The sequence below is a fragment of the Vipera berus genome, assembly GCF_964194415.1.
Source record: "Vipera berus genome assembly, chromosome: 3".
Lineage (NCBI taxonomy): Eukaryota > Metazoa > Chordata > Lepidosauria > Squamata > Viperidae > Vipera > Vipera berus.
Genome location: NC_138204.1, coordinates 85,499,826 through 85,515,080, shown reverse-complemented (window position 1 = coordinate 85,515,080; position 15,255 = coordinate 85,499,826). Strand labels below are relative to the sequence as shown.

The 15,255-nt window shown below is 40.6% G+C and overlaps 1 protein-coding gene across 1 annotated transcript in view; it reads left to right on the top strand.

Moving 5' to 3' along the window:
* The first annotated feature begins 4,175 nt into the window (after nucleotides 1–4,175).
* SNX7 (sorting nexin 7) overlaps nucleotides 4,176–15,255 on the top strand; it is a 59,364-nt gene continuing 48,284 nt past the window's right edge. The window contains exon 1 of the mRNA XM_081324617.1: nucleotides 4,176–4,421. Within this exon, the coding sequence (XP_081180743.1) occupies nucleotides 4,206–4,421 (216 nt within the window). The 5' untranslated portion in view covers nucleotides 4,176–4,205. The remainder of the gene's footprint in view (nucleotides 4,422–15,255) is intronic.

Here is a 15,255-nt window from a genome sequence, read left to right as displayed (position 1 = left end):
CCTTTCCTGTATACCCAGACTCTCTCTTATTAAATTTGGGCCTTGTGCATGAGAAAGTATTGTGATGTATATTTTTTTCCTGCCAATTCTAGCTTGGACTCCCAACCATAATTTCCCTATAAACTGTCTGGTTGCAGAGAGGTTAATCTTTACATATTCCAATAGACTTACTTCCAGGTCACTTCAGTAGCATTCAAAAGATTCTTGTTAGACAGTAGGAATCTTTTAAATCATCTACTTATTACTTGAAAGGGAAACCATCAGGAAAGGGCAGGCCTTTTAGGAAGCCAGCAGTGGTATAGCATTCATGTACGGCTGCCAAGAACACAATGTGGATGTACCCACATAATCAAAGAACTGAGCTTAACCTTCAATTAAAACGTGATGGAATGTTGAAGATTCTTGCCCAGTCCATGAACGGAAAAGGGTTACATGGGAGGGGCCTGACTTAACAACCTAGAAGTACATTTGCACTGCTTTTATTGTCATCTGTGTTTGGAATAAAATGGGTGCTGGACTCCATTCAAATGTTCCCTTCTTTCTGATCTTTCCAGAGTGGTATTATGGATCCTATTTGGCAGGGCACTCATACTTTGAGGCCAATTACATCAAAAACAACAATCCTGCCAGAGATACGAAGAAATAAATAACCCTACTCAGCATTAGCAGTTACATAAATGCCATTGCTTTTAAAATGAATGTGCAATATTTGTGGGGAAATGGAAAGTCTGTACTGGCCATTACGCTGATACTATTATAGATTTAAACCTTATAGGACAGATGTTTGTTTATTCAAAGATGCCACAGAAAGCATAAGTTATAAGGCTGAGCTCTCTCCAGTGCTGGTTTTAAAATGTCATGCACTACCACAAAGCAAAGATTAATGGTGTTTTTTTATTATTATTATTTTCAGCCCATCATATAAAAACAGAGAAAGCAAGTCTTTAATGAAATGGTCAGACATGCTTGCTGAAAGCAGGCAGTGGCCAGGAAAATAATCTCCCTATCTGGTATCCAAAACGAACTGCATGAAAAGATTACACAGAAATTAACATAAATCCAAGACTTAATTGTATATATTCATTTGTTTTTCTTTGTTATATACACCCCCAAATTCAATAAAAAGGGCTCCTTGCAGTTTACATCCTAAAAACAGAATAAAAATTTCAGAACAAATGGAGAAATAAATAATGATGGTATATTTGCAATAGTGGCGAATGACGGCATATATTTTGGTTTTCCTCCAATAGCTGAAGGCAGTAGCCATAGCATTCCTCCATTTTTTTTTCAGAATAGCAACTTTGCGAAGTAGGTTGGAAGAGAGAAAATTAGCAACTTGTTCAAAGTCACCCGGTAAACTTCAGTGACCAAGAGAGGTTTTTAGGCTACATCTCCTAAACTTTAATTCAGTCTTCTAACCATAGTATCATATGGGGTCACACAGACTTCTTAAGAGATTCGCCTTTCACAAATCTGTTACTGTACAGCAGCACCGATTAACCATTGATCTGTATCCAAGAAACTGATCCCATTTAACGGTGTTTAAGAGCAATTTCACTGATACTATTTCAGATATTTTTACTACAGTGCAAGTAAGTTTGTTGTTTCATAACAACAAATTAAACTGATTTGGATAGGAATAGGAATGCAAATGAGGATTCTTTCAGTTTGAACCCAACACCAGTTGTATAGAATGATGAAATAGTAGGTAGACTGTAAGAGAGGAAAAAAATGTACCGTAAAGATAAAAAGAATTGTGGTTTTCAGATGTTCTAACAGCCTGCTAATACTTGGAGATCATATACTATGACAGAAGATTCTCTGCATGTCTGATCTAATCTCTCTAGATCAGATCACACTCTGACTTAGGTATCTGAGGTTTTACCACTTGAAATGGTTGTGAAGGAAATGGTTATAGCCATTAACTTCAATGCTAGGCATATTAAAAAAAGCTGGAGCGGCACACTGAGTTTGGCACTTAAGGCAGATCAACCATTAAATTATATTAAAGCCTTTACTTGGCTTGATTAGAGAAAAAATTTGCTGAAAACCATTGGATGGGAATCACAGTATCAATAGAGTGCCTCATCTGTTATTCTTTCTGTTTACTTTTTATTAAATTTCTACACTGCCCATCTCATCTAAGTGATTTTATGTTCCTCTCTGTGCCCTAAAAATAATCAGTGGAAGACCTGCCTGGGTTGCCTATTATTCTAAGGTGAGGAACTAGGCAGCCTTTTTCAGGAACAGCCCCCAGCACTTACTAATGAGAAATGCCTCAAAATAGTTTTGCTTTCTTCTTGGACAAAGACTTCTGTTTCCTTAGATATTATCTTATCACGTTAGACATATATGCTGCTGAAAAACTGCTTAACTATTCTGGCTGTTGCTTTCATTCTTTTGCCCTTTAAGTGTCATGGGTTTTAATAGGTGAGAGTTCAATCTGGGGATTTAAATGCATTGTAAACTGCCCTGGGAGAACTTGGTTTGAACATCATCATGCAAAGACTAAACAAAAAGGTTATTGTAAAAAATGGATGCAAAATGCCAGGAGAGGTGCATTTTGTAGCACATTAGGTATATAAGGAAGAAATTGGTAGACAAATCAAACAAGAGTCTCTTTACTGAAGGCCTATCTTAAGCACCAGGTGGAACTACACTTAAAGCTGCATATACAGGTAGTCCTTGACTTATGGCCACAATTGAGCCCATTTCTGTTGCTAAGTGAAACATTTGTTAAGTGAATTTTACCCCTTTCTTGCCACAGTTGTTAAATTAGTAACACGGTTCTGTTGAAAAAGTCTTCATCATGGTTCAGTCCAAGCCGGGAATAAACAACTTGGCAACTGCTTTAGAAAGAAGATTGCAGTTTATTGAAGAGGAGAGCCAGTCAGAAAGATGGCTCTGGAAGAAAAGAAGAGCAAGCACATGTAGGGAGTGGGTTTTTATACTCTCTGGAGCCTTTTGTTTGGAGTTCTTCCCATGGCATGAACTTTGACTTGAGTCTGAGTGTGCCCTTTGGTATCTGTGGGTTAATCCTATTATGTTCTGTCTTAGAGCTTGGGCAGGGTATGTAGATTTTAGGTGTCTTTGCCTTCCTAAACTTCTAGCCGGGGCCTCCAACCTTCCTGGATTATTTACATCTGATTTCTACAGAGCTGGTTTCTGCTTAGGGGAGGGAAACTTGGGACTATTAAGAAAACTGAACATGCTTTTCTGCTTCTTTAAAATCCTTTGAGAAAATATATTTTTCTGCCCTTTTAATATTTCCTTCTCTGGGGGGGGGGGTGACTTCCCAGAGTTCTTAAGCAATCTGGTCTCCCCATTGACTTTGCTTGTCAGAAGCTCACAAAAGCGGATCGCATGACCCCGCAACCATCTTAAGTCTGAGCCCCGTTGCCAAGTGTTTGAATTTTGGTCCCGTGACCATGGGGATGCTGCAACAGTCACATGAAAAATTTTATTTATTTCATTTTAATTCCATTTATGTCCCGCCCTTCTCCGAAGACTCAGGGCGGCTTACAATCTAAGCACAAATCAATGGTCATAAGTCACTGTTTTCAGTGCCGTTGTAACTTCTGAACGGTCACTAAATGAACTGTTGTAGGTAGAAGACTCCCTGTAACCACAATACTGTCGCTCCAACCCTAAGAAAGGAACCGGTTCAAACGTCCTCGGCCTACCTGCATCGTTTCCGAAAGATCACTCCGAATTGCTCTTCAAATGCGCATATATATATATATATATATATATATATATATATATATATATATATATATATATATATATATATATATATATATATATATATATATATATATATATATATATATATATATATATATATATATATATATATATATATACATACATACATACATACATACATACATACATACACACACACACACACACACACACACACACACCCGCCCCTCTCCCGCCTTTCATGTTCCCGTCATGGAGATGGGGAAGGGGAGCAACTCTATCACGGTACTCGAAGCAGGCGTCGAAAGCCAAGGCCGGGTTCGCCCGTAGCTCCGCGCGGGCCTCCCGCTCGCCGCCACTGCGCAGTGCGAGCAAAGGGGCGGCCGAGAGTTCCGGCGACCAATTACCGCGACGAGAGGAGGAGCGCAAGCCCGGCTTCGTCCGCCCCCCGAGCAGGGCGGACACACGCAAACACACACAGACAAGCCCGGGAAAGGATGGAGGGCGAGCGGGGCACGTCGCAGTCGCCACCGCCGCGGCCGGTCTCCTCCTCCTCCTCCTCCTCCCCTCCCCCTGGCGGTGAGGCCACGACGGCCCCGGCCTGCGCCGAGCCGCCAGCGCCCCTCGCGGACTCCGCGCGGCCGCTCCTGCCGCCCTCTTCCCCGGAGCTGCTGGAGTTCGACGACGACGACGATCTGGAAGTGTTCAGCAAGGTACAGGCAGGCACGGGGAGCCTCTGCCGGCTGCTCCCAGAGAGCCTGCCAGCCCCGCTGCTTTCCCCGTGGGGCGCTTTGGGGGGGGTGGGGGGGGGTAAGGGCACATTCCCTCCCCCGGACGAAGGTGCAGCGCCTGTCGCTCTTCTTCTGTCGCTCTTCACACGAACCCCGGGAAGCTCGGGAGTCTTGCAGCTTCCCCCACGCTCCGCCCTTTAGTCTCGAGTTGCTCTAAAGCTCGCTTTCGCTTTGGCCCGACTGTACTGGTGCGGCCGCATCCAAGGCTTAGGGAAAGGGAAAAGGACTTTTGCTCTGACTTGGCTTTCGAAGTTTTCCCGGGCCAGAAGTTTGCAAAACACGGCTCGGAGCGCCTGCCCTGACAAAGCCCTCGGAGGAAACCTCTTTAATTGGGTTAGCAAGCAGGAGGATGGGAAAGACTCGCAGGGGTCTTCAAACTTGGCCCTTTTAGGACTTGTGGACTTCAGCTCCCAGAATTCCTCAGCCAGTGTGCTTGGCTGAGGAATTCTGGGAGTTGAAGTCCACAAGTCCTAAAAGGGCCAAGTTTGAAGACCCCTGGGATAGAGAGTGGACAGCCGAGCCCTGGCATGAAGTCTGTGGCTGCGTGAAGTGCTTCCAAGTTGCTCTGAAGAAGCAGGACAAGTTGGAAGGGATTTGGGATAAAGGGTATGTCCCTCTCTAACAGTCTCCTTCCCCTATCAAGGCATTGTTTGTGCAACCCACATAAAATTGAGAACCCAAAGGCTTTCCCATAAGCTAAAGCATTCTGCCAAGACTACACTTTCCGTTGCTCTCGACAAGTACCACCATTTTGACTGGGGGGATAATGGGGATTGGAACCCACCACGTGTAAAGGGCAGCAAGATGCATTTCAGTGATCCAAGCCTAAAGGATGATTTCTGCCAAAGGTCTGCTGGATATTGGCCTCACTTCATGTGTTTGCTACTGCAGTGGAATAATATTTGGCCACACTCTGCATAGGCACTGTAGTATCTTGATGCTGTGTTTCCAGGCTTAGCAGATTAGAGAGAGGGCCTGGGAATGATGAAGTAGCCTGTGGGTTCATGGGTTGAGCTGAGCATTTAGAGATTGTTACTATAGGTAGTAATGTCCCTTCTTGCTTTTTCTGAGAACAAGATTACCTTTGTAATGAGGCACACAGTATAATAGGGAGAGAGAGGGAGAGAGATTTGAGTCTTGCCTTTGGCTGTGTAGTTCTGGCAGTGCTCAGGAATTTGATCCAGATTTGTCCTTCATTGTTGCTATTATGCCAGAAAAGACAGGCTCCACAAATTACTATTTGTCTCACTTAGCAAGACATAATCTGTGGTCACCACTGGCCATTCTTCCATGCACAGAGTATCTGACATTGCAAAATTCTTTGTTGTAGGAAAAACACTCTGGGAGGGTATGCTTTATTTTGAAATGAAAGTTGACATAACAAAAAAATGCCTTTTCTGTTTCTTCATGTTGTGCTGAGCTTTAGGAGAGACAGAAGTATTCTCTGGCTGATTTTGCCTGTTCTGAAGCCAAAGACAATGAAGTCAAATTTGCTCTTTGTCCCGCTGATGGAACATTTGCAAGATAGGCCAACTATGAACCATTGTCAGTGCTGGAATTGAGACTTAAGGGAGGTTTGTCTTTGCCAGGAGCTTTTGCTTCCACCCTACTTTTTAAGGGGGATATCTTAGAAACTTTAAAGCTACTCATCAGTACACCTACTAGTCCTGTATTGAAATGGACCTAGCAATTTTCAAAACTTTTCTTCTGAGAAAAGAGGTTCCTGTTTTACTACTTGGAGTGCTTCAGAATTTCTTTCAGATTTCTCTGTGATGTTTTTGAACTTTAGGGATGGATTTACTCAGTGCTTTTTTTGTAAAAGAAAAAGGTGCCGGAACTCACACACGTCATACAACTTGCCTTGCCTACCCTACAAGGTTCTATCCAAAAAAGGTGCCGGAACTCCGTTCTGAGCGTTCTATGAGAAAAAAAGCCCTGGATTTACTATATCACTATTTTGCCATATATCCCCCTGAAACCTCTCTGAATGTCTTTCATTTCCAATCTGGGAGAAGGGAGGGGATACACAGAAAGAGTCCTTTTCTAATGCTTTCCCTTGGGATTTAATGAGAGGTTTAGGAACCAGAAAGGGTGCAAACATATGAAGAGATAATTGCATCATGAAAAACAGGACTTTCACAAACACTTCTTGGCTACTTAGTCATCAGATAAGTGCAGGTACATCGTGTAACTTTGAATTTTCTTCTCTTCTGAAACAATTTCAAAAGCAATTTCTCTTTCATCAAACTGACTGAAAATTAGTTTGGGGGGAAAATCAGGGCTTGGGGATTTATTTTTTTATTTATTGCATTGCGCTAGTTACATTACTTGGAAGGAGAAGGAATAAAGGACCAGTTGAGTCTCTTTCTTTCAAAGTGGTTAGCATGCTGCAGCTGATTATTAGGAGATCAACCACCTCAGTGAAAGGTCATAATTGAACTAATCACGCAACTTAAATAACTCTCTAGTTCTGCTACTAAATGTTCTCTCTGCTACCAAAAAAAATGGCTTCTTTCTTCTCTGCTGGTTTTTTTTTCATAAATCTCCTTATCGGTTGAAAAATCAGGCAAGTTGATACAGGTGCTTTCTGTGTGGCTGGTACATTGCATTAGCAGAAGTGTGAGCAAAGTAGTCAAACAGGTGAAACACACTATGTTGTCTCTGGGGTTGAATTCTGTGAGTTGTGCCACCTTCAAATCTTTTGTCATGGTATGTTGTGTACAGTACACAACCCTCAGGCCGTGGACCAATACCGGGCTGCAGCATGCCAGCAACCGGTCCACACAAACAAACAAAGCCCTGTCCGCTGGATGCAGGCAGCACACAAAACCACACACCCTCCGGTCCGTGGAAAAACCTCTCCACGAAATCGGTCCCTGGTGCCCAAAAGGTTGGAGACCTTTGCTTTACACTCATACAGCCTCTCTCAGGGAAGCAGATGAACTCAATATGGCTGTCTATCCTGCACCTCTAGAGAATGTCAAGATTGAGCAGATCAGATGTTACAAACCTTTAGAAGATCTATTGTCTCCATGAATAACCTTTTGCCCACTTGCAGGAAGAAAAACAGTTGTAGTAACAAGTTCTTAAATCTCAGTGGTTGACAATGCACAGGGGCCGTTCAGTTGGTGTCAACTCGTCATGACTATATACATAGATTTTCTCCATGACAATATGCCTTTAACCTGCTCTTCCAGTGTTGCATCTATTACCTTTGTAGCTGAATCTATCCACCTTTCTGTTATTATCTTTTTCTCTTACTTTCAACTTTCCCAGAATTAGAGCCTTCTCTAGAAAAGTTACTTCTCATTTATAGTATAACTTAACTCAGAGGTCTTCAAACTTGGCCCTTTGATGACTTGTGGACTTCAGCTCCCAGAATTCCTCAGCCAGCGTGCCTGGCTGAGGAATTCTGGGAGTTGAAGTCCAGAAGTCATCAAAGGGCCAAGTTTGAAGACCCCTGACTTAACTCATCTATGTTTTCTTCTTCTTCTTCTTGTGCCATATCCGTTGTCGGACGTTGGCGATCCTATTTTTATCAGCAGTCACACGAAAAAGTGCTGCTGAGTCTTGTCCAAACCAGACCCTTAGATTTTGAAGCCATGATGTTCTTCTTCTGCCTGGACCTCATTTGTCTTCAATCTTCCCCTGGAGGATTAAATGGAGTAACCTGTATTTTTCTGGGTGTCGCATCACATGTCCTAAATATTCTAACTTTCCTTTTTTTAATTGTTTTGATGATTTCCCTTGGGCTTTCCCAGGCGGCTTATCACCTCCTCATTTCTGATCTTGTCAACCCAGCTTATACGTAACAGCCGCCTGTAAATCCACTCTTCAAATGCTTCTAGTCTCTTCAGGTGGCCTTCTGTCAGAGACCAACTCTCTACTCCATAGAGCAGGATAGAAAAAAATATAACATCTGACAAGCCTGATTTTCAGTCTTAGGCTTATGTCGTGACTGCAGAAGACCTTTTTCATTTTGAAGAATGCTGTTTGAGCTTTCGCTATCCTTGTCTTTACTTCAATGGTCATCTCCCAACTTTCATATAAATTAGAACTGAGGTATGTGATCCTTTCAACTTTTTCTAATTCCTTCCAAATTTATTGGTGGTAAATTAATGGGTTGTTTGCTGATGACCATGATCTTGGTTTTCGAGGTGTTAAGCTTCAAGCCGTATTTTTCAGATATTTCTGTGACTGTTGATGAGGACCTGAAGGTCTTCATGCTTACTGGCAAGCAGAACGGTATCATCATCATATCTTAAATTGTTGATCCAAACATCGTTTACTTTGATGCCAGTATCAATGTTCTCCAGTGCCTGGCTGAAGATTGACTCAGAGTAGATATTGAACAACAGTGGAGACAGAATACATCCCTGTCTGACCCCTCTTCGTATTTCTGCATCAACTGAGTATTTTTGGCCTAGTCTCACACTTGCTACCTGATGCCAATATAGATTCTTTATGATTTGGATGTCTTTGTCATCTAGTCCCACTTGTTTCAGGATTTCTAATACATTGTTGTGTCTTATTTTATCAAATGCTTTTTTCAAAATCAATGAATCACATGTAGACACTGTGATTGACCTCTCTACAACGCTGTACAAGAACCTGAATGCTGAATAGCGCATCTCGTGTACCAAGATTGTTTCTGAAACCAAATTGTGTGTTACCTTAGACGCTCCTCAATTTTGTTGTATATTCTTGTGTGAATTATTCTTAGGAATATTTTCAGGACATGACTCATTAAGCTTATTGTTCTGTATTCGGTACACTTCTTTGCAATTATTTTTTGGGGGGATTGTCACAAAGGTTGATTTTAGCCTATCATTTGGTATCTTTCCTGTTTCATATATTCGATTGAAGAGCTGCGGTAAAATATTCTTCCTATTGTATTTCAGCAATTTTAAAATTTCTACTGGGATATCATCAGGTGCTGTGGCTTTTCTTGTTTTTGCTATTTTTATTGCATGTTCAACCTCCTCCGTAGAGATGTTTGGTCCAGTTGTTATGCTTCCCATATCTGTATCATCCCTAGTGTCCTCAAAAAGTTCCTCAGTATATTCCTTCCATCTTTTTAGTTTTTCGTTCTCATCTAAGATAACTTTCCCCTCTTTGTCAACTAAGTTGTTGGTTTTCTTTTTTATAGAGGCCTGCTGCTTCTTTCACTTTTTTGTGTAAATTGAAATAATCATGCATACGTTCCATCTCTTCTTTTTAGGGTTTTCAGTACACTGCTTATTATCTTCGTAGAACGTCTCTAAATCCTTCTCATCACTGTCAGCTGTGGGAGCATAAACTTGTATAACATTCATAATTACTGGAGTACTATTTATATGGATCATCATCACTCTTATCGGATACAGGAATAAAGGACTTGATGCATTTATTTACAAGATTGTTTACGATTATAGCTACTCCATTTCGATGGTGTTTGCTATTTTCACCAGAGTAGTAGATAGTATGATCTATTCTACACATTCCATTTTCAGGCCAGTGCATTTCACTCACTCCCAATAGAGAGATATTGTATTTGGACATTTCTTGGATAGTGTTGTGCGTTTTTCCAGCTTTGTACAGGCTTGTCAGATTCCACGTACCAATTTGGAGTTTGGGGTTTATCATGCTTCTAGCAGACCAGGAGATTCTTAGTACCCCTGTCCCATTTAAGGAACGCCCGTACTCGGGGCCATTGTTAGGTTTTGTCACCATTAACGTGATTTTCCTGGGAAATATATAGTATAGTAGTCTTCCCTTTGTTTTCTACACCGCTGTGCACACACTGTTCAAGTGACTACCACCACACCGTGTGCTGTTCTTCTGAAGCCGTAATGAATTGACTTCTCTAGAGCAGACATGTCAAACACAAGGCCTGGGGGCGAGATCCGGCCCACGAAGTGGTTTCATGTGGCCCGCGAAGCAATCCTGGAAACAGTGAGGGAACGGCCCCCACTGCCTTGGCCCTGGCCCAGAGACCCTCCTTCTGCCAGAGACCCTCAGATCTGTCCCACTCCTGCCCAGGCCCCCATATGCACCCTTGATGCGAACGATGTAGAGCTGGCCATGCCCACCCAGTAGGCCATACGCACTCTAGCCACGCCCACCCAGTAGGCCATACGCACTCTAGCCACGCCCACCCAGTAGGCCACGCCCACCCGGCCCCCTGAGGGCAACCACAATGCTGATGCGGCCCTCAATGAAATTGAGTTTGACACCCCTGCTCTAGAGTATATTTGCAACAGAGAGTAAGAAAGCCTTTTCTTCCATCCCAGTGACTTGGAACACAGATGTCAGGAGGATGCAAAAAAGACTCTTCAAAAAAATCTACCTGAAACAGGTAGATTATTGCTTGGTTCAAAGAAGCCAAGAAGATGTTAAATCTTGGGCTAAGATATTGTTTCTTTAAGCATTTTTTCCCAATAAATGTGATCCCAAATATTGTTTTTTTTCTTCTTGATTTAGCACATCGCTATTAAACAATACATTTATTTATTCGTTAAATTCATTAAGCCAGACTTTAGGGTGTAGCATGATGTATGTCAAAAAAGTAATTTGTGATTCAAGACAGAAAAATAGGAAATAATGGGACAATAGTAAAGGCCTCAAAAGTAGAGTCAAATAAGTATGACAAAAGCCAGAGTTTTGTGGTACAACCAACTTGAACAAAGGCAAATACTAAGAGCTACAGTATTCTAATGTAAGTAGGTCTCTATATAATTGGGATAATGAATCCATAATTCTCCAGATCTATCTAAATTGCAGCTCACAGGTACCACAGCCAGCATGACAGTTGCAAATAATACTGGGAGCTGTAGGTCAGCAATACCCGGAAGGCCATCAGTCACTGATACAGAATTTGTAATCTATCAGAAACCCTGGTTGGGTGTTTGGGGATTTAGTGATCAGATGGTGATAATCTTGAACACATCAAAGATGAGTTATTTCCATAATAGATCTGTAATATAAAACTATTCTATGCTATAACATTGTTCTGGTTACTGGTTTGAAGTTAGATGTTCATCAGGGCAAATATTAAACCCTAATGTGCTTTCCTAAAAAATAAGGGAAATAGCATTCATAGCTGTACAAAGACAACAGACATTTTTCATTTTTGAAACACTGTGCTCAGTTATGTGTATGACAGAAATTTATGGAATGAAAAATCTAAATGTCAGCATCTTAGAGGTAAGTACTAGATTTGCTATTGAATATGAGCCTAAGAGACATTAATGAATCATTTATGATTTGTACATTTCCTAATGTTTAAAAATAAACCCAGTTAATCAGGAAATACTTCCATTTTTATAGGATCATCTTCATTCCCTCCCCCCCCCCCCATATTCCTCTAGTAAACCCTAAAAGTGAATGTTTTTATACTTGGAGGTACTATATCTAAGGTTGTTTAACCTTAGATATTTGGCAAATGTTTCTTGATTGGACTTTGGCAAGATAAGTGGGATAACATTTATTCTATCTGAGAAAGATGGGTTGGTATGAAGGGATAACCTGACCTATTCTCCCTTGCCTATTCTCTTTTCCATTGCCAACTTCTCATCATCTTACCCAAATTTATTAACTATTTCCAGTGTGCAAATGTTGGTTGTGTATCTATCAAGCTATGGCAAAGTGGAAAAAGAAGTGTCAGATTGAAACTGCAGAGGATTTAAGAGGGCCATATTCTCATGTGGACACAGGGCAATCAATTGCTTCAAGTGACCTTTTTCTAATATGTAGTAAAGATCTTTATCTAGCTGGACTTCTGCCAAATTTGAATTGAGGACAGTCACACAAAATGTTGAAGTACAAATTACCCAATCTCACTTTCATTTAAGTCAGGGGTGTCAAACTGCCAGCCTGCGGGCCAGACGTGTCATCAGAAAATCGCACCCACCCCATTGCCAGCAATGGAGAAAAAGCTCTGATACGTTGCAAGACGTCACATGACGTCACGAGTTTCACATGTCTAATTTAAGCCTATTGTAGTGTGTTGTACAAACTATTCCTGGAGACTTAGAGGAGATCACTATATCTCAAATATATTTATATGGCTTGGAAAGATAAGTGGCAAAGTTCCATTGCAAAATTTTGCAATATGGGCCTGAAGGGCACTGAAATCCAAATATTTGCAGATGAACATATTGCATCTCCTGTGAAATTACCTGTATTATTAATGTGCATAAGAAAGTATTTTTACTATATCTATATGCTGCCCACCTCACTGATAAAATGACTGTGTTATTGCTTAATATTGCTTAAGATGAGTGGCCATATAAATCTTTATAATAAACTTTTCTATTCATGACTCACAGCATATGAAGAGTGCAGCAAAGTACTTGTTAATCCAGTAAAATCTCAACAGAACTGGAAATTTAATATACAGCAGGAGATGAAATCTGTTCAGTGTTGCCACCCAAACAGCCATGAAAGCCCTGAGATCACATCCAAGAACTCCACCTTGGATTGGTGCCTTTTGGAATCTGTCTTCTTTGTTTGGAAACAGATTGATCTAGAAAAACTGATGTAGAAAAACTGTAGATACTAAGCAAAATGAAGATTTTGTTTAAATACTGCAGTGTGTAGTGTACCAAAAAATCATGGATAGCTGTGGTGAATCTCTGGTGAATCTTTTTGTCTTCTCTTTTTATAAAGTTTGTTTAGGGGAAAAAAGTACAAACACCTCCTAAAAAAAACTCCAGTCACCAGTCTGGGAGGAGGTTATTTAATGCAGGGAAGTTAATGCTTTACTACAAGAGGTTCTGTTATTGATTGTTTGGGTTTATTGTTTCATAAAGAACTTCATGCTCTTTCAGGAAGGAAAAATGTGAAAGTCAGGTGAGATTTCTGATGACTATATAAACACATCCACAGTGTTTTCTTGGCAACAGTATGGAGGTGATTTGCAATTCCCTTCCCTTTCTTACAGTCTAGGGCACGGGTGTCAAACTTGATCGGGTCACATGACGTATCGTGATGTTTTTTGCCTTTGCAAAGCCAAGGGGGTAGGGCATGGCCTGCTTGTGACATGGCCTACAGTTTGACACCCCTAGTCTGGGGTTTTTCCTAACCACTCACTAACCAAATCCCATCTTGCATAGTTTTATGAGATCAGCAATGATCAGGTAGGCCCAACATGACTGATGACTGATTCAGAAAAGCAAAATAATAATAATAATAATAATAATAATAATAATAATAATAATAATAATAATAATAATAATAATAATAATAATAATAGCAGTAATAACCCCAATAAGAATTTTACCCACTATTTGTCCCCTAAAATTTCTTTTCTGGTAGGGATATAGAAACAAAACACCATTTAGTGTTTTGCAAAGTAGCATTGGGGATTTGGTAGAAAAGGAAAGTTAATAACAAGGAAAAATATGAATCACAAATATTCTCCATTTTCTGATATTCTAATTTAGCTTCAGGAATGATTTTATTTTATATGTAGTGAATGGTGAGCCCTGGAATGAGGCACTTCCATTTTTTTTTCCTCATAGAGACAATAAATAAATAGAGTAGAGAAAGTAAATGCTTCAGCTTGTAGTGATTTATGCAGGCATTTGGAATTTATATATTAAATCATCACAGTCCAAGATTCGCCTTCATTTAAAGCTTTTCAGCTGATTTTACAGTTAAGTACCTACACTTTCTCCAGATCAGTTTGCCAACTCCCCAATCATCTGAGTGTTTTGTTCCAAGCCTTCATGAACACAGCTTGCTTACTTCACTGACTCCAAACATTTTAGACAACAAAGCCTTGAAATACCTCTTCAGATGCTTGTACCATTCGTTTTAAGGACAGCTTATTGTTGTCTCCGGATTTTGCAAACATTAATAGAAGTGTTCCTGCAAAATCAATATTAATAGGAAGGAAATTCCCTTGTTGTCGTAGGGCTCCCTGTATTCATCTGCAAAGTTTGCTGCCTAACCAAAACATTATTTTCCCAGCACATAAATACCTGGAAATAAATTGACTTCATATATCATTCCTTGCTGCTTGCTCAGTGGAAATAAAACAGCTCTCTAAGTAGTGAAAAATGAGAATCTTAAAACTGTCAAGTTTAATAATCCAGATTATTACTCAAAATATAAACTCAAACTACATACATTTTAGAAAATGCTTGTCTGTGTGGCATAAAGACGCCCCTGGAGCAGAAAAACTTTGTATGGAGACTTAGAAGTTGAGAGTCATATTCTTAGATCCTTTCTGTACTGAATCTAAGGAAAAAATATGCAGGTTCTAGTTGCATCAAATTGCCTTCTTTGAAATTGGTTCAAGGTAATTAGCCTAATGATCTCCTGGAAGCTAGTGTCATGTAGGGGTGTGGTTTATAAGAAGATCAGATCCCAGTTCACGCCTCATTTCTGCCACTTAGACAATCCACATTCTTTCAGTTTTAATCACTCATCTGCAAGATAGGAAAATACAATCACATGATAACAATAGCAATAGCACTTAGACTTATATACCACTTTAGAGTACTTTACAGTCCTCTCTGAGCAGTTTACAGAGTCAACAATTTGGGTCCTCATTTTACCAACCTCGGAAGGATGGGAGGCTGAGTCAACCTTGAGCTGGTGAGAATCGAACTGCTGGCAGTTGGCAGAATTAGCCTGCGATACTGCATTCTAACCAGTGTGCCACCACGGCTCGTCACTCACAGCTCTGTGAGTGTGGCTTGAGATAAAGTTATGTAAGTAATAATGATGAAGTGTAGGTAAACAAGTCAAGTGTGATCTATGCAGGTTC